The sequence below is a fragment of the Protopterus annectens genome, chromosome 3.part0 (genome assembly GCF_019279795.1).
Source record: "Protopterus annectens isolate FY-2018-M chromosome 3.part0, PAN1.0, whole genome shotgun sequence".
Classification (NCBI taxonomy): domain Eukaryota; kingdom Metazoa; phylum Chordata; order Ceratodontiformes; family Protopteridae; genus Protopterus; species Protopterus annectens.
Genome location: NC_056731.1, coordinates 2983686 through 3003627, shown reverse-complemented (window position 1 = coordinate 3003627; position 19942 = coordinate 2983686). Strand labels below are relative to the sequence as shown.

The 19942-nt window shown below is 38.1% G+C and overlaps 1 protein-coding gene across 1 annotated transcript in view; it reads right to left on the bottom strand.

Annotated features, from left to right (window-relative positions):
- Positions 1-19942, bottom strand: part of LOC122797327 (highly reducing polyketide synthase cm3B-like) — a 315241-nt gene that overhangs the window by 191883 nt on the left and 103416 nt on the right. The window contains exon 4 of the mRNA XM_044066143.1: positions 17952-18155. Coding sequence (XP_043922078.1) covers positions 17952-18155 — 204 coding nt within the window. The remainder of the gene's footprint in view (positions 1-17951; positions 18156-19942) is intronic.

The window sequence follows — 19942 nt, the reverse complement described above, 5'->3', positions numbered from 1 at the left end:
ATATTATCCATAATAACAGAACCTCCATCTTTATCTGGTTTCATAACTCTCACTGTAGTGTCCTCCCTAAATTCCTTTAATAACCCATATTCTTCCTTAGTAAGGTTATATGTAATATTGTTCCTTGGGAGCTCAGCTCTAAGTCTACTCTCCATAAGGCCTCAAAATTTCTTAATTGTGGGTGTAAAGGTGGGTTGAACAAACTTTTCCTTTTCAAAACCTCACATTTCTCCCCAGTACTAGCATGTCCCTGAAAAACAGTTCTAAATTTTTCTTTCTTAAAAATAACTTGAGGTCAATCAACACCTTACTAATATCCGCCTTCGTGTTAGGAACAAATTTAAGACCTTTTGATAGTAACGAAAATGTGCTTTATTTAATTCATATTTACTATAATTGTAAATAGTATAACCCTGATATTTATTGATGCAGCCTTGGGAAAAAATACAATCTGTGTTGATACAATTTCTAAACATATGTTCTTCTATCAATTCCACTGCTGAAATCTCTTGTTGCTGCTGTTGTAGTTGTTGTTCTGCATGCCCCTTGCCCCTATATACCCCCATACTGGTAGTTTTTGCTGGTAATTTCTTATTCTCTGACCTCCTTAAAGGGGGGTATTCATCCAAATTATTCAGATCACCTACTTCATCTTCTCCATTTGATACAAAGTGCTCATTCCCTCTCCTATCCGTACCAAAATCATTATGGTTTCTGCAGAAAAATATCTTGGTTTGGGATAACACACTTTGTCCTTATATTCTTTAATGTCTCTATCTAACTTCCTACTTTTCCTAATATATGCTTTATTAATATTATTATCAATCTTCTGCAACATATCGTAATACTGTCTCTGCCCTTCCTCTACTGAAAATAACAAATCTTCTGTAATTTTCTGGCTAATACCTTCAATTTTACTAGATAGAATTTTCATTTCCCTTTCATTTTCTCTAATAATGGCTTTTAATATTTCAAACTCACAATTATCAAAAATTTCTAACAATTCCTGGTGAAAAATACTTTCTTCCTTCACTTTATTAGGATATTTCACCACCCTCAAGCCTTTAGGCACAGTTTTTAAATGTAAACATTCCCTCAGGTATGCATTCTCCATATCATAATTTTTGTATTGAAAAAAAACATCATCTAACAATTTTATATTATAGTCAAACTTCATTTCATAATCTCCCTCATGCTGTGAGGGTAATTTAAAGTCCTTAAAACAATATTGCTTTCGAAAAAAACTTTTAAAATCAATTTTGCGACTCTCACCAGTCTCTTTGTGTCCATTACTATTATTTGTCCTTTCGTTGTTAGAGCCAGCACCCACAGCATTTTCTGACCTAAAAAACATCCAACCCTGGCACATCTGGATCCATAATTTCATACCCATAGTTCCTCCACCCCACCCATGTTCAACTTACATGTGTAACTTCCAATATCCACTTATTATCACAGCCATGACATACCTCCAAACATTGCCCTCTCTAGAGCATTAGGGGCCCTACACATATGTTGTCCCACCTCGTGTATTCGCGTCAACAGAAAACAAGTCAACCAGAAATAAAAACCAGGACCAGCACTTGACTCTGTGAAACACAAACAACCACAAAATGAATTGACCTAGGTTTCATCTTTATTCAGACTTCTTCAGAATAATAATAAAACCAATTACAACCATACAAGCTTAAATAAGAAACAAGTCATGATATCATTACTTAATTAATTAATTTACATCCATCTTACTTAAAGTAAACTTAACACACTAATACAATATTATAATTAAAAAGTACTAAGATAGTAAATCTTATGCAGTACTAGTTAAAAGACATACAATAAAATAAACATTAATGAAATGCAATAATTATAACCCCTTTATCCAAGAATGTGTTTTAATTTTAAAATTGGGGCAATAGTAATATAATCATTAATGCCTGGGGATACCATGGCATTCAGTTTCAATTGCCACCTCATTTCACTAATGTCAAGGTGAAGATCAAGGACCTTACCCTGTACATCCATAACTACTTGTTGCATTACACAAAATTTAAATGTGTGCCCACTATTCGATTCAATGTGTCTATAAAAGGCATTGTTTTTTTTCTTTAACCTTATATCTGACAAATGCTCTATAATTCGGTCTCTAAGGGCTCTACTGGTTTTACCAACATAGTATGCTGGACATTGACCACATTGTGCCAAATACATTACATTTTTGGTGTAATAGTCAAAATGTCCACTGAGCCTAATAGAAACACCAGCCACATTGAACTTAGAATTTGTAGGAAAAACCAGATGACACACACTACATCTACCACATTTAAAATTCCCAATTTGCCTCCCAGTGGAATTACAAACATTGCCACCCTTCTCTAACAATTGCTTAAAAGATTTTGCCTTTCTAAATACACATTTAGGAGGGCTGCCTAGCTTTTCCCATACCAACTTGTCAAGCCTAAGTAACGTCCAATTGTTGAACACTATATCCCTAATGTAAGGCGCATCAAATGAATATGTGGTAATAAAATAAATCCCACATTCCTGACTCTCCTTATCAGCACTATTCACAGCTACTTTACTGAGTCCAAGTTGATTGCTGACCATAGCAACACTATCATCCATACCCATCATTGAGGGTTCATTATTCAATCTACCCTTTAATAACGACCAATATGTACCATCTGCTCTCTTTCGCTTAACTTCATCTGCTATAACCTTACACATACTTTCAGGATATCCTCTCCTTATGAACATGCTAATAATGAATTCTACCTCCCTCAAAAATTCCAACTCGCCACTAGTCATCCTGGCAGCCCTGACCATCTGGCCTTTGACAATTGCTTTTTTCTGGTAGTCAGGGTGCCAACTGGAATAACTGAGATACGAGTTGGAAAAGGTAGCTTTCCTGTGGATAGTAGATATTAAGGCATGCTCAATAGGATCAGTTTTCAAATTAACATCTAAATATGTGATCCCCTCTTTGCTAAAGCCATGGGTGAACTTCAAAAAATGTACTGTGCCATTAATATATTCCAAAAAGCAATGGACATCTTCGACACTACCATCCCATACTATAAACAAATCATCTAAAAAACGTGTGTAGTGCCGAATCTTAGACTTAAACCTGCTTGCAAAAACATATTCCTGCTCCCAAACTGACATGATGTAGTTTGCATAAATGGGGGCGCAAGCCACCCCCATAGCAACACCTGTGACTTGCTTAAAATATTGTCCTTCAAAAAAGATGAAATTGTTGTTTAATACTGTCTCCATCAAGGTTACAAGCAAATTTATACGGTCCTCATCATATAACCCAGTTTTGAAAAGCTGCCGCTCCAACCATTCTAAACCAATGTCATTAGGTATAACAGAAAAAAGACTGACAACATCAATGGTAATCAAAATCGTGTTATCACTAATTTCCACAGTCCTTAACTTTTCCAAAAACTGCCAAGAATCCTTGGTGATGTAATCAAATAATTTAATCCCTTTTTGTAGCTGACAATCCACAAATTTGCTTATAAAACAAGTCTTACTACGTTTACCATCTACTATAGGCCTAAATTTAACGTTATCTAACCCTTTATGTGTCTTGGGAATTCCAAAGATACTACTCACCACAGGATACTCATTATTAATATAAGAATACTCCAGCTCGTCAATTTGCCCTTGCATTAGTAAATCCTCCACTAACAAATTCACTTTAGCATAAGCAATATTGACTTGATTTAAACTACTTTCCTCATAGGTGTCACTATTTAACATAATCAACATGTGATTAATGTAATTATTCCTATCCATGATAACTAAGCCACTGCCCTTATCTGGCTTCATAAATCTAATGGACTGATCTCTAATCAATTCATTTAATAAGAAATATTCTTCCCTAGTTAAATTGTTTGCCTTGCTAAATGCCTCAAGTCCACTTCCAGACTTGCTCCTATTAATATGTTCTCTAATATCAAGTTCACAAATCTTCTCAAACAACCCTACAATGTTGTTAGAAAGCGGCATGAACCTACTAGGCTTTCTTAAAATGGCTCTTTGACCCCCAAGTGTATCATGAAACATTAATTTCAGATTCATCTTTCTTGTTAATAACTTCAAATCAATCAAAATGTCAATTAAATTACGTCTCACAAGGGAAACAAAGGTAGATCCCTTTGATAACAACTCAACATGTCGTAAATCAATGACCTTACTGGAGAAATTATAAACTTTATAGTCACCATGGGTGTTACATACAACCACAGGGTTACTAATACACTCTCCATTAGCCATTTTTAATTGTTCTTCTGCAATTTGAATCAAGTGTTCAATTTCCTCATCAATGTTCGCTTCAACACAACCCATGGTTGATCCAATGCTTTTACAGGCAGAATTAATAGATACATCATTGTTTTCACGTGAAATAAGAGGAGTCAAATAAATGCTTAAATCAGCATTGGAATCAACCTGCTCGCTGTAAGTAGAAAAAACTGGCAAGCCAGAACTGCCAACAGCTACCTGACCTATACAGGAAATTTCATTAGGTTCTAAATCAATACCACTTAACTGTGTTGTCACAACATCACTTTCACCACGACTATTCATATTACTCTCTATTCCGATGTTGAAACACACTTTAAACTCATCATTCATAGTAAATAAATGTTTGCATGCACCACAAGTACCAGGATCAACATGGTTCTCACAAAAAGTCACAGGGTCACAAATAACAACACCATTATCTGTTGACAATAACTCTTCTCTTGAAAACTCATTCTCCCCACCAATATTCCCTTTAATAACATCCATGGGTACATGAATGCATTCCCTAACAGAAGTAATGTATTTTTCTTTATTTACATTAGAAACAACAGAAGTTAAATGAATATTTAAATCAGTGTTTGACTCAATCAACTCACTGTCAATCAAAGAAACTGATAAACTAGTATTAGAAACCAATGGTTTACTAAAGCAAGATGTCTTGTTAAATTTTGCAAATATACCACTAGACTGCATCTTCGTGTGATCACTTTCACCATGAACATCCATATTACCATTAATTCCAATGGGAATCATAACTCCAAGCCCTTCATTCGCACCAATGGACTGCTCAGGTGCAACACAAACATCAACATTATCAAATAAATAGTCGATAGAGATCTCCATAAACGCGTCGCTAATTTCATTACATTCATTCTTTTTCTCAAGTGGCTCTTGAAAATCCAAGTCAATGCCACTACCATCTTTGAAAAAAGCCACATTAGAAATGTCTACCCCATTTGCACTGGTAACATCTTCAAAAGCGCAAAGACCAGTCCCATCTATTAAGGTGAAATTCCCACCAATACGCCTGTCTGTGTTAATAACATCCACTTCAAACCGAAAAACAGAATTACCAGCGTAATTATCAGAGTAATTCAGATGCTCAAAAACCTCACCTTCAATAGCTGCTAGGCCTTTGGTAGTTACCTCCTCCATTCTGTCCGACTGCCATTGTACTGCTGCTGGGCATAAAATCTCCCTTTCGGCCTTGCACCCTGCTTCTGAAAGTCGTTGACTTCTCCACCTCCTTGACGCTGATTTATTTGACTGCGCCCCTTGATCCTCTCCGAATACCTTGGACCTCCTTCTAAAGGGAATTCCTCCTCTGCCATTCGTGTATTTGTACCACCAATCATTCTCGTCATTTCCTCTTCTCCATCCAATTCGTGATTGGCTGAACGAGCCCTACCAGAACAATTTCCTTCAGAAAGCGGGTATACTTTTTTGTATCTGTATTCATTGGTGTCACGCACAATTTTATTCAGCCAGATACCTAGCAATTGACTGGTCATTGTGCTTAATAATGATGTTCATAAGCTCCAACCCCATTCTGTCATATAGCTTATGAACCTCATCTATCATGTCATTTTTACCCTCGATCCCATTTGGATACTTCCAGGTACGTAAACCACGGGGGACCAAGCCCAACTCAATGTTCTTTTGCAAATAGCAGTTTTCAATTTGTAATTTTTTCAAGGAAAATAGCTTCTTTTCAAAATCCTTTAAGTGCTGTATTCTCAGGCTCTCCCACCATTTAGTCTTTGAACATATCTGCCCTTGCTTGTGTTATGGATGACGGCTAAATGCGTCTTAGAATTTCTGGTAATTCCAGTAGGGACTACTCTCTGTCTGTGTGTAAAGTAGACTTAGCAATTCAGCGATGTTACTCCCACTGGTAAAACCCTGCCTGTGGTGTGAGTAGCAGTGCTCTGCTCACTTCTGGACAGCTTTTTATGACATACGATGAAGCACTATATAATACCATAGTTGCTGTTAATTCCCTTCTCATCCCTTGTCTATGCTTTATTGTTACGATGTTCATTCTTTATATATATGTATATATATATATATATATATATATATATATATGTATATATATATATATATATATATATATATATATATATATATATATATATATATATATATATATATACACACACATATATATATATATATATATATATATATATGTGTGTGTGTGTGTGTGTGTGTGTGTATAGATATATATATTACATCTGTACATACTTACATACATTTCCTATGATGGGCGCTGCTTACAACCACGCAAGCGCACTCGCATATGCTTACTGTGTGTTACATATGTTTACTGCCACTTATTTGTGCTTACTTGTGCCTTATTCATTATGACAGTACCACTTTGATTGAAAGGATCTGGTTAAAAGTCCCATGTGATACTCAAGTTCACTTTTACATGTTATTATGTCAGTTTTACAGCAGAACAACATTCATTCCACAAGGAAAATGCTATTTGCTATAGTCGAACTTGAACTGTGAATGACAGTTTGTTAGGCGGATGCTCTAACCACTGCACTATTGGTGTTCTGCTTCATTTATAATGTATACCCATGGTTCATAGTTACCCGAACACATGCCTCAACACTTCACTAACACAGCAGGCATCCATTCTCCTGTTGGGAAAACCGCACCATTACACTTGCGTCATTCCCTACTGCTCTGGACCCGTCCCGCATGTTGACTCACTCCAAGTATATTCAGACTTCCCAAGCCTATAGTCTTGGCACATACGTTTGCATGACGGTCAGGGTGTTCATATGGTCATCCGAGTTTAGGCTTGTCCGTCTGGAGACCGAGACTGCCCTGTACCTATTTGAAAGTCAGACTTAGCACGTGGACAAAGTTACTCTCACTGTTAGCATCCTACCTGTAGTTAGAGACGCAGGGATTTTGCCCACCTCTGGCCAGCTTGATATGTCAGCACTAGATAATACAGGTGTTCCACTGCTGTTTTCCTTCGCAGTCATTATGAATGCTTTCTTGTGCCCATGTTCGTTCTGCAGATATATATATATATATATATATATATATATATATATATATATATATATATATATATATATATATATATATATATATATATATATATATATATATATATATATATATATAAAATATCTGTAACGCATGCATATACATCTACATGATTAATTACTTTGATCATACTGCTGAATGGCTGTGCTGTCTGCTATATTTGTGATAACATCAGAGTTAGGTATAACTGCCATGGCTTAGTGGCAAATCACATTGGTTGTGATGTGTAGGGTCCTGGCATCGGGCCTGGCTGAGGTGGTTTATTATGTTGCTGGGTAGAACAAGGGCCGTTGGACAAAGGGTGAGCAGAACACTTTTCACCAGCGGTTTTCCGTTTCACCATGTTTAACCGCCGTTTCCCATCATGCAAACACCTTTTTCATTCTTACTGTGATGCATCACCGCAGTTCACATTTCAATGGTATTATATCGTTATACAGCATAAAAGAGCAGGATATGCTTGTATACGGATTACGTGTCATAAATGGTGTGTGCTGCAGTCGAACCAGCAACATCTGCTTGATAGGTCGATGCTCTAACCACTACACTATTGCTGTGCTGCTTCATTTGCATGTATACACATGGTTCATAGTTACCAGAACAAATGCAGCAAAACATCACTAACACAGCAGTCATCCATTCTCCGGTCGGAAATAAACCACACCACTACACGTGCCACTCCCTACTGCTCTAGACATGTCCCGTATGTTGGCTCACTCCAAGTATATTCAGACGTCCCAAGCTTATATTCCTAGGACATACATTCATATAATGGTCAGGGTGTTCAATAAGTCTTCCGGTTTTCGGCTCATCTGAATGAACACTGTTTGAAAGTCAGACTTAGCACGTGGACAAAGTTAATTCCACTGTTAGCATCCTACCTGTGGGTGGGGATGCAGGAGGTTTGCTCACCTCTGGCCAGCTTGATATGACAGCACTAAATAATATGGGCGGTTTCACTGCTGTTTCCCTTTACATTCGTTATGACTGTTTTATTGTGACCATGTTCATTCTTCATACATATATATATATATATATATATATATATATATATATATATATATATATATGTCTGTACATACACATGCATATACACCCACATACTTATTTACATTTCCCATATTGTATTCTGGGCATCATATAAAATTAGCAGCCCTTGCATTGTTTGGACCCAGGAACGGAAACACCTTAGTCACCGGTTTGACCCCTACACCATCCGTGGTACATTCTGCATGGATGGTAGTTAGGTTATATGACTTTACTACAGACATTCCACACTACTGTCAACAAATGTGACAGTCGGTTGGTGCACATATGTATAGTACATGTTAATGTTCATCTGTTTCTGAGAAACATATGTATACATTTGCAAGTATACATATTTATAAATAGGACACATACTTGACAACTACTTATATGCATGTATGTGTGATGTGTAGCTGTAGCTATGCGTATATAAGTATGCACATTTATAGATGCATGACTACTTATCTGGGGTTGTACATGGCCATGTAAATGAACACCTGCATCCGGGAGGGACGTGTACCGTTTGTATACAGGGGCTGTGTGCATCATAACGACATGGAACTTGGACAGGGTATACAATTTGTGGATGTATACTATTTGGACAATGGCTATGGGGAAGCTTCTAGGGAACATGTGAAAGGTATATATTCCCGATAATGCACATGGGGAGACATGCATCACAGTCAGGTGTTTAATCCCGGGTCGTAGGTTATGCAGGACCGGCTGGAGGCTTAGCAGGGTTGTGGACAACTACTGCTAATGCAACTTGTGTCTGGATGTCTACGGGGCTGGACATCGTGTCGTGCCACCAAGTCTAATCTTTAGAACAGACACTTATCCCATGAGGGATTTCCAAAAATTGTGGATGCCAATGACTCCCATTCTTTTGGCTATATGAAAATGAGGGAGGGTTATACATGCATGGGATACCTAGTTTGCAAGCTTGAGACTGCCTAGGGTGAGACTGCCTACTAGATGTGGGTAGGGGGCACTATGTGCAGATATGGCTGCGCCAAGCTAGCAGCCCGAATATGGGTGGTTTTGGTGGACGTTCAGCAAGGGGAGGGGGTGTGCTGTGGAGGGGATGATGGGTATTAATTATGTATCCAGGTGTGTTGGGGTTGGATGGCTCAGTTCAGTCCAGACCATTATGTGGGTGTGAGCCGGTAACATTTCTGAACATGTGCATCGCACATTTTAATGTTCATATGTTTACGGGATTGTTTTCTGCAGTATCACCTGTCAGGGTGTATTAGGGATGTGAATGTATGTTCTTTGGTTTCCTTTCTGATTCACCCAATGCTCCCTTGTACACCTCCAGTTCACCTATTGTACATCCGACTCAGTCTCCCCTTGGCAAATTATTACATTACCCGTCACTCCCCCCCCAAATTCCACAAACACACCATCCATCCCTTCTCTGGTTGCTGGCCCATGGCACAGACAGCAGTACACATTGCATACTCTACATATCTCTGATACCAATATGGTTGTGAGGACAACCCTAGCATATTTGATCTTCCATATGCTGTACTTCACACACATAGGTACACGCAAATACTTATCTTTCATGATATGGTAGGTAGACCTGGGTAATACCCATTCATCTTTGGGCCGTCCAGACAAGGATGACTCGGACAGTGAATGGGCAAATATTGAGCAAATGCTCTGACCATTGTTGGGCTAGGCTTAGCAAAAGGCTGCGGTGCGCAAACACACTGCGTTTCGCTTCCACTTGGTATAACAATCAACACTACAATGAAATACGGGCACAGGATTTTAAATGTCATTGTTTGAGGGATGGAGGCTCAAAATTCAGCTACGTGTTTTTGCGTTTACTTTTTATTTTGGTGTTCACGGAACTCTCTTGTATGCTTTGCATACATTTCAGTATCCACGGACACTGACAGGAGTGATTACTATTAGAGGTAGGCTGCACTAGTCAGCATTTTAGGTTGCGCATCTGTAGCCGACATGTTCACACCTCCGTGCAGTGCTTAGACATGCCCCCTGCACTCGTGCACGTTTCCTGTGCACGTGGACGTTGCGGCAGCATGCCTTCATTAATATGCATATGGTGCTGCTGCGCCATCTCTACGCCACACGGTCAGTGCAAGGCTAATGCCATCCTTGCGCCGAGCTTCATGAATCCTGGGAATTATCTTCTTTCAAACAAGAAATGGATGATTGGATGGTTATTTATAATTTCATCCCTAGCTTGACTGAGCTAGTAATCCTCAAAAAGGTGTTATAAGGCCCAAGGGTGGGTACTGGCTGCAAAACTCAGCTGTTTTCTGTTTTTTGATTCTTATTAAATGATCTCTTCACTTAACAGAAGATCAGTGTGTTTTCTGTCTGTGTGTTCTAGTAAAACCCTGATGTAATTTAATACTGACTATTTTTACTGCATTGTAGCTACTTCTCTTTTAAATCACTCTTCTTCCTTCATCTCTCTCCCTTTCTCTCTTTCTGTATGCTACCTCTTTTTCATTTGTATTACATCAATAGCTCTATTTGCAGGTTAATTATGGTCAAACCTTGAAAAGGTTACATCTTCCTCTCTCTCTCTCTATCTCTATCTCTATCTCTCTCTCTCTCTCTCTCTCCCTTACTCTGACATTTGACTTCTCAGTAGACAGTGCCATTGTTGTTATTTTGTACATTTATTCTAGCATCGCACCACACACACACTCAGACATGCAAAACACATATATGCACACTCATTCACACACACCTACAAGTCATTTTCCTGTTTGCCAGTCTTTCCTGTCTTCCTCTTCCCTATCCCATTTGTTTTCACCTCCAATTTTGATAGCTAGTACTATGGTATGCTGACCAGTATATGCTACATTTATTATGACACTCTTCCTGTTTCAGCATATTTATCTCTCCAGACGATCACCACCTTTGATTCTCCTTTTTTCTAAAATTCTGCAGTGCTTCTTCTACTTATTATTATGAACAGTTTGATTTTACATCTGGTGTTATCTTACAGTAGTTATGTCTGTATTAGTTTTGTTAGGTAACTCTACTGCCAGCCTTCATATCTGATAGCATCTGTCTCCAAACATGGCAGTTCTTTACATTGTGGCATACATTAACAACCCTTTTTATGTTTATTAATGGTTTTAGAGACATAATACGTTGTACAACCTATTATGCCCTCCCACCCATTTTGTAACTCTGTACAAAGGTTCCTTCTGTAACACATTATCAGGTAGTCTGCTGATCATATGCATATAAGTCCATTAGGGAATCTCCACAGTGAATAAGGTACAGACAATATTTGGCCTGCTGTTGTGTGACTGCATATCAGTGCTGTCCAGATGGGATCTGTACAATATGAATGGTGATGGACTGACCCTTTGTCCAGGACTAATTTCTGTCCTTATTACTTCTACCTTTAGTTTCCTATTAACTTACGGCTATTACGTCTTACTGCCATCACTTGCTATATGTTTAAAACTATTCACCCTTTTCTTACTTCTTTGTATCTCAGTAAGGTATACTCTTGACTTTGCTGGTACCTTATTTTTACTTGGTTGATCTTTTAGCTGGTTGAAGACTGCATATTGAAAAATGTGCAGGCATACTGGCTTCACTGTGTACGAAGTCCCACCAACATTCACACACACATATACACATGTGCTTAGAAAGACATACACAGACATATATGGACCATTCAAAGTGGTTCATCTATGTCTTCTCTTATTTAATTTGAATACTCTAAACATTAAAACAACATAGGCTACCTAAACCCCTCCAACACAATTATCAGTTAACAGTTCCTCTTTTTCTCAGTTAAAGAAGTTCTCACACTACAGCTTCAAAAGCAATGCATTTATTTAAGCAATATAGATGTAAACTAGATTTATTGCCTTTAATCACTTTTAGCATCCCCTTCCTCTATACAGCATTGAGTAACAGCTATTCTAATAATCATTATCATTAAGTTACATTTAGCCTTCCCTTCATCTGTACAACACAGAATCAATTCTATTCCTCAGCCAAAAAAGACAACAGTATATATGTTTTGCATTCTTAGTGGGTATTTAAATCTATTGTTTCATAAAAGTTGGCGGCCCTGGAGCTCGCACTTACTTCACTACTGGCTACAGTGAACTGCATGTCATGCAGCATGGAGCTCTCCTATAGAACTCCCAGTTTGTACATGCATCACATTGAGGCCTAGCTGCACTGCTTCTTTCTTATTTATCATCTAAATGCTGCTTCATGTCAGAGTGATGAAATACCTACAAGAACTGAAGAAGCAGTGCTAGGTGTGAGAAAGTATGTTTACAGAAGTAAAGAAATATGTCTGCTTTCATGAGTTTCTATGTTTAGCAGTACAGCAGTATAATTTGCAATGGAGAGTGCTACAACTGCAACCCCCAGATATTTTCTCCCTGCAAGGAATTTTAGCATAAAATTGAGGCTTTGGATAAATACATTTGCTTTATTCCTTACTAAAATTAGAATAGCCAAGAACCTTCAAAAGGTACCATATGATACATCTCTGTATGTCACTGAGGAAGAAGCAGCAAAGATAAATATTTTTTTTTGACATGCCTAAGAAGAATTTTCCACTTATTTGCCATTTGTACTTTACAAAAGCACATCCCTTATAGACGCTTATGTTACTGTGCTAAAGAATAAAGCCTAAGGCTGTCAGTTTTGCTAGTTGCATGGCTCATTTATCAGAGACAGAACAGTTTGTGGCATTATAGTAAATTATGAGACAAGGGTCAGAGCATTAACAGCAACAAACTTGTTCTTATCAAAAATCTGTGAATGTGTTCAGGGCAAGGAAAATTACTAATATGCAGTGTTAGTTTAGTTAGATTAGTTAGTAGTTAGTTAGGTAGTTAGTTAGTTAGGTAGTTACTGGATAGGTGGACTGGTTGGCTGACACTTCCAACAATAACCAGGATTCCATAAGGAGTATGTGAGTGGAATGAGATTGTATTATTGTGTGAACATATAGGTTGTCATGGCAGAAAGTATGTGAAACAGTAAAAGGAAATCAGAATTGTCTACATAAAATTCCTTCTGTAAGCTTTTCGCTCAAAATTTTCATCTGCAAATTAAACAACATGGTAGAGAGACGGGTTGACTATGCAGTCGCTTCCCTATGTCTGGCATCGACTCTCACTGGAAATCAAGCATTTTGATACATTATCTTCTTTCAAACAAGAACTGGGTGATTACTTGAGTATTCACAAGTTCACCCCTAGATTGATAGTCCTAGCCCTCCTCAAAAAAGGAGTTTATTCTTTAGCTAAGTAACATAAGCAAAAGTTATAAATGAACAGTAAAAGACAATAAAAATAACAGATATAAATACTACAGAATTTATAACAGTGATAGCCCCAATGGCCTTCCACCAACACTCATAAACCCATCCCCAGCCCATCCATTTGTGCTGATACACATACTCATCCATTCACCCATACAAATGCACACAGAGGTGCATGCACATGCACAAGCACACCCTTAACTAACCCCCTCACTAACCACACCACTGCAAACTCAGACAGGCAAACACTCACACATGCCCCACACATATGCATACACAGATACACACAAACCAGCATTACCTGTCCACTAAATTCCCCAACGCTTACTTCTACTGTGATGGGTGAACACAAGCTATCATTTGTGTTTATTAACATGAGCGGTCATGGCAGCCATGTTACTTTACACAGTTGAGTGATTCTCTACATAACTGCCTTATCGCAGGCAGCTCCAGGGCAGATCACATGGCTAATTATCATAGGTTGCTCCCCTGCAATGCCTCAATGCCATTTAACATGGCCATGGAGACAGCCCACCATGGCATGCATGTTTTCCTGCTAAAAAATTTTAGAACTAAAACTGCTTGACCACCAATGCAGCAACCTCATGCAACTATGCCAGATGAATTTTAATTTGAGAGGTGGCAATCATGAAATATTGCAGAATGTGCAGAACTTAGGTGGATTTTAGGACTGCAAGCAGATAAAGGTTTTGGATTAAATGAGACTGTGTCTTTAAAATCTTAAGTAAAATCACATGCATTTAATTATTAATTTATTAATTATTTGTGTAATATATATATATATATATATATATATATATATATATATATATATATATATATATATATAAAATTGTTTTATTGTGCATGTTTATTGGTTTGAAGAAGCGCCTGTGGCATGAAAGTGCTTACTAAGTGTCATTAAAATGTTTAAGCTTCTGTGTTGGTCAGTCACTTTGCTTACTTTCTTCCATTTGTTGCTTTTATTTGGCTGTCCTTTATCCTTAGTAGCCTATTTGCTTTTGACATAGGAAATTTTGGTCATTTAGACTGAAATTTTGCTAAAGAGCAACGCTATAAATGTAACAGTAATGGTCTGGTGTACATAACCAGATGCACATTGTATGATTGGTTTTATGTTGGTAAGATGGCCCAATCTGAACTAGTCTCATGGCACAGTGGGGTAAAGAATCAATTAGAATTACAAAGCAACTCACCTGTGAAGCCATTCCCACCTTGCCAGTAGCCATCCTTAGGCCTTGCCTCTCTTTTCGAGGAGGGTCAGGCCACTCCTACCAGGGGTAAATTTGTGAACATCATCCAGTTGTCCAGCTTCTTTTTAAAGACAGAGTGTCACATTGCTTAATTTGAAAAGGAAAGTTGTTCCAGAGAATGGGTAGGCACTGCATGACAAATCTATTCCTCTGCTGTGTCTTATTTATTTGTTGGAGCAAATTTAGGTCTCTAGTCCTAGTGTTAGCAGGGCTGTTTGATTTATTGAAGTTTAAGATTTCTTGGACTACTGTATCCCTTATAACACTATAAGCAAGATACAGGTCACCCATAAGTAGTCTATGTGAAGCTCAGTATAGGGATAAAGCTTACAGTCTTTTTCTGTAGTTCAGATCTTTTAGGCATTTGATCTTTTTGGTTCAAAACTCTGAGTTTTTTTATTTGCTTTTTATGCTTAGTAAGGTATATCTCAAATGGTCGTTGTACTCAGTGATGAGTCTAATCAATGTGGAGTACAAGGAAATGAGGACTTCTTTTGATCTGTAAGAAATACCTTTTACTACAAGCTGTGTAAGGCAAAAGAATTTCCTAAACACCATTGCAATGTGATGGTCAAATGTCATCCAAGTGTCCAGGTCTCTCACAACCTTTTCATTTTGAAGTGCTGTGTTATCTATGCTATAAGCTGGAGCCAGGGGCATGCTTACCAAATGCTAGCATGTTGTACTTTTTGGCACTGAGCTTTAGCCTGCTTTTACTACACCAGCTGTTGACAAGTGTATCACTTGCTGGAGTATATGTATGTCACAAGGGGACTTGACAATGACTCCCAACTTACAATCGTCCATGATCTTCGTTAATCAAATACCCTGCAAAGTAGATGCCAAACAGCAGACATCACAGCACAGATCCCATTGGAACTCCACTGGTAACCTTCATATTCTCAAAAAATGCACCCCCCAACACTTAGTGTGCAAGTCTTGTCTCTAAGCCAGTTGGCTACCCACCTAACCACGTGTCAGTTTGGAACTCCTTCAACTTGCTTATTATATTTGCATATAGTGTGGTATCAAATGATTTAGAAGGTCAAGGCATGCTGCCTGGACAGCATGTCCAATGTCTACAGCCAGAGTAACCTCTCAAAGAAGTTCACGAGATTCATTAGACAGGCTCAAAACCAAACTCCTGGGCGTGAGTGTGATAAGATTTTTGATATCAAAGTTAATTAGGTTAGTTGTTATACATGCCATGGCTTTCCATACAATATTCATTAGGCTTATGGGGCTTCAATTCCCAGGATCTGTAGTGAGATCACCCTTGTGGAATGCCATTGTAATGCCCGTGCACTGGCCCAGTAATCAAGGAGCCTCAGTCCTCAACACTAACACCAGTGAGGGGCATCCACATTGGGAAGGATAACAAATACACACACAGTAAAGTACAATTTCCCTTAAGAGCACATAGAGATCACAGTCAGTATGGGGCTGGTTTCTCCCTTTCTTTCCTGATCCCCAGTAAGACTCCTCACTGGCACAGCTATTGGGTACAGATCTCAGCTGAGTAGTCAAGCCAAAACCTCCAGTGCCCACTCTGTCCAACCAGTGGTTTGTGCCCCTGCCCAAGTAGCTGATACACACACACACTTTGAGAATTGGTTTATACACAAAAACACAGACACTTCTGGGGAAGGCTAGCATAGGTTCGCCAGCTATGTCCCCTTCTGCCAGGCTATAAGGTAGTAATCACTGCCACCAACTACTCTTATCAACTACTAAAAAGACCCTTACCAAAGGATATCCAATTATTACTGTCAATATTATTATTCAATTAGTAAGTGTGATGAACAACAAGGCTTATTTAAAGTGGCTTTGTACAGTATCACTACATACATGCAAGTACTCTAGAGCTTAAATTATCTGTACACAAAACAGCCACAGTTGAAAGGTTTAAAAATATTTAATAATGAATAATAAAAACACAAGACAAATCCTCTCAGTTCAACATAGTGCTAGTCAAGAGTTCAGAAATCACAGGAAAATGCTTAAAATAATACTGTAGAATAGTCTGACATAAATATAGAAAACAGCTAGACTAAATCTGACTAAATTCCTATCTAACTCTAAGAGCAGTCACAGTTCTAAATACACTTACATATAGAGTACAGGCAGAGTACTAGTGAGTGATGTTCTTCAGACAAAATCCAAAATGCTCTCTGATTCTCTCTGTCTGAGAAAGTCTTAAAAATTAATACATCACTGCTGACTCATTTTAGATTACATCATTCTTCTCTGGTTCCCAGGCTAACAGAAAATCAGAGTTTTAACATTTCTTTGATCTTGCACCTGGTCAGGCAACTACAGCAGTAAATGACATTGTATATGTAAAATCTAGCAATTAACTCTGGTCTCAAAACAATAGAAGGAATTCCTCAGTCCAGATATTATGTCTCCAAGCCTTGAGAGCAAACAGTCATACAATGCTTGACTTATCAGCTTTCCTCCAGCATAGTGCACTGTGGTTACATTTTTGAAGTTCAACATTTAACACAGTTTTCTTACATTTTAAGAGGACAATCCTGTGGATTATATTCATATTTACAATGCCATAGAATTATCTACAAAATTCTATATAGCTAGGCTGGCAGCCTTCACATATTTTCACAGCCATCATAGTAGCTGTGTGCCACACCCATGGGACAAAGACAGTTACTAGGGTCAAGAGGCCAAGGAGTGGATTCACCAGTGCTTATTTAGTGCTATTAACTGGGCAAGCTGGGTATATTGAAAGGCCCCATGGCTGAGTTAGTCTTTGTTTTGGAGAGTACCTTCAGTACATGCTGTATCATGATGGCTGGTAGCTTGGTTCCAGCCTTAAAAATACAAATTATATAATTCACACATTTTTTTGTGTGAGACATGGTTTAAAAGTGTAAAACATCTACTTACATTTCATTTTCCTGGAATCACCATTTGAGTAAGACACACACAAACAATAGCAGACTAAAGTTCATTACCTTGTTTAATTGCTTGGCAGGCATAATGCAGTGCAACCAGAGATGAAGAGCATGCTGTGTCAATGGCAAGGGAGGGTCCGGTCAGATTGAAGCAGTAAGAGATCCTGTTAGCAGCTATACTTGTCGCAGTGCCAGTGGCATTAAAATGATTAATACTGTTACCATCGCTGATAGAAATCATTTCATAATCTCTGTTCATGAGCCCTGCAAAATAAGGAAGCAACAAGTAATTATAGTTTTGTTATGCTAAAACATTAAGTAGTCCCAAAAGTGCATTTTCTTTACATTTTCCTGTCTGCATAGGCATCTGTACATCTGCGAGGTACTTAAGGTTCTGACCCAGCCTTCTATGCAAAACTTCAGCCAACATTACAAACTGGACTGTCATTCTAAGGTTTGACTGAGTTTTGCTACAGCAGTCCTTTAGAGAAGGTCATGAGGGACTCTTTTGATGTTAATGCAATAAGCCATAGCTATGGCAGGGTGAAGTGAGTGGCTGTGCCTGCTGCATTCTGTTAGGGACTGCTCTCTGGCACTGTAAAAGAGGTGTCAATTCATCCCTGCAATCACAGGGTGCAAATGCTGAACCATCCTTGTAATTGTAAGCACTAACAGTAGTTATTTACAAAGCCATGGTTGGAGTCACAGCTGCTTTAATGATTATTTACACAACCATGTTTGGGAGTCACAGCTGCTTAAATGATCTGCTAGCAGTTTGTAATACGATTTGCTTGCAGCTTGTAATACAGTGTGTTAGGAACTGTAGCAAGGGGATAGCTCTTTGCTATAGTTTCTGAAAAGTATCTCAGACAGTGCAATGAGTTGTTATGTCGAAACATAATGGTTTTTGCCTGGTGGAGGAAATGTTTTTTGGTCCTCAACTGTGCAGGACATTTTTGTTGGACTTCAGCTCTGGTTGGGGGTGGCATTTGGGAGATTGCCTAGTACATCAACTGATCTAACTATAGCTTGTATAAGTAGGTCGATGTCCCACCCATATATAATGTCTACATTGGAGAAAATACAACATGTGATTCAATGCAGTAATCTGGGAATGCCATCTCATTGGTAAATGTTTAACTTGACTTACATCTTTCCAGGATTAGCTCCCACTCTTCTCTCCCACCCCTTTCCCCCACACACACATTTTTATTGGTTAGTTACTGTTGCTTTCATTAATAATTGCTAGGTTATGCTATTCAGTTTAGATGTTATGCGATTTAGCCTGGTTCCATGTCACATTTGAATAATGACAGAAACTGTGTGAAACAGTTGAGATATTAGATGATGAAAGTCCTACCTGCATCTTGCATGCATCAAGAGCTGTGAAGTAAGAAAGTATGTGGTAGCAAACATTGCACTCATATATTAGGAGCTTGTACATGTTTGGTAGCTCCCTCTGCCAGATGTGGCTTTATATTGATCATTTTATTCATATTTTATTCATTAGGTAAAACTCTGCATGAGGATTGCCTAATGTAATACAATATTATCCAAAATGAGAAATCTCACTACTGCTGCCGCCTAATGATGGTGGCACAGACTGGCTATAGTTATGCAATGCATTTAAGATCAAAATATGGAAAGTACTTACTATTTCTGTTAAACAGATATCCTAGTATTTAGTTTTTGTGGCACTCCTGTAAAAATCTAAAGTGAAACTCTTTTCTGCAGCCTTGCTGTCAGCCACAGTCTCCATGCACATGACTGGGAACTCGGACAGCTAGTTAGACATTAGTAAGGAAAGCAGTATTCAGTGACTAAAAAAAATCTGAAGCCAGCTGAGTAGACCCTGCTAGAACTTCTGACTAGGGTTACCACCTCTCTCTTTTTGTGCAGGATAGTCCCTCTCTGTATAGTTGTGTCCTGCAAAAAAAAAAACAGTAAATAAATAAATAGTACATGTTTTAGGGCAAAAAAAAAAAAAAAAAACAATTTCTAAGTTTTCTTTAATAGTTGCATAAAATATTATTTTGTATCTGAAACACATA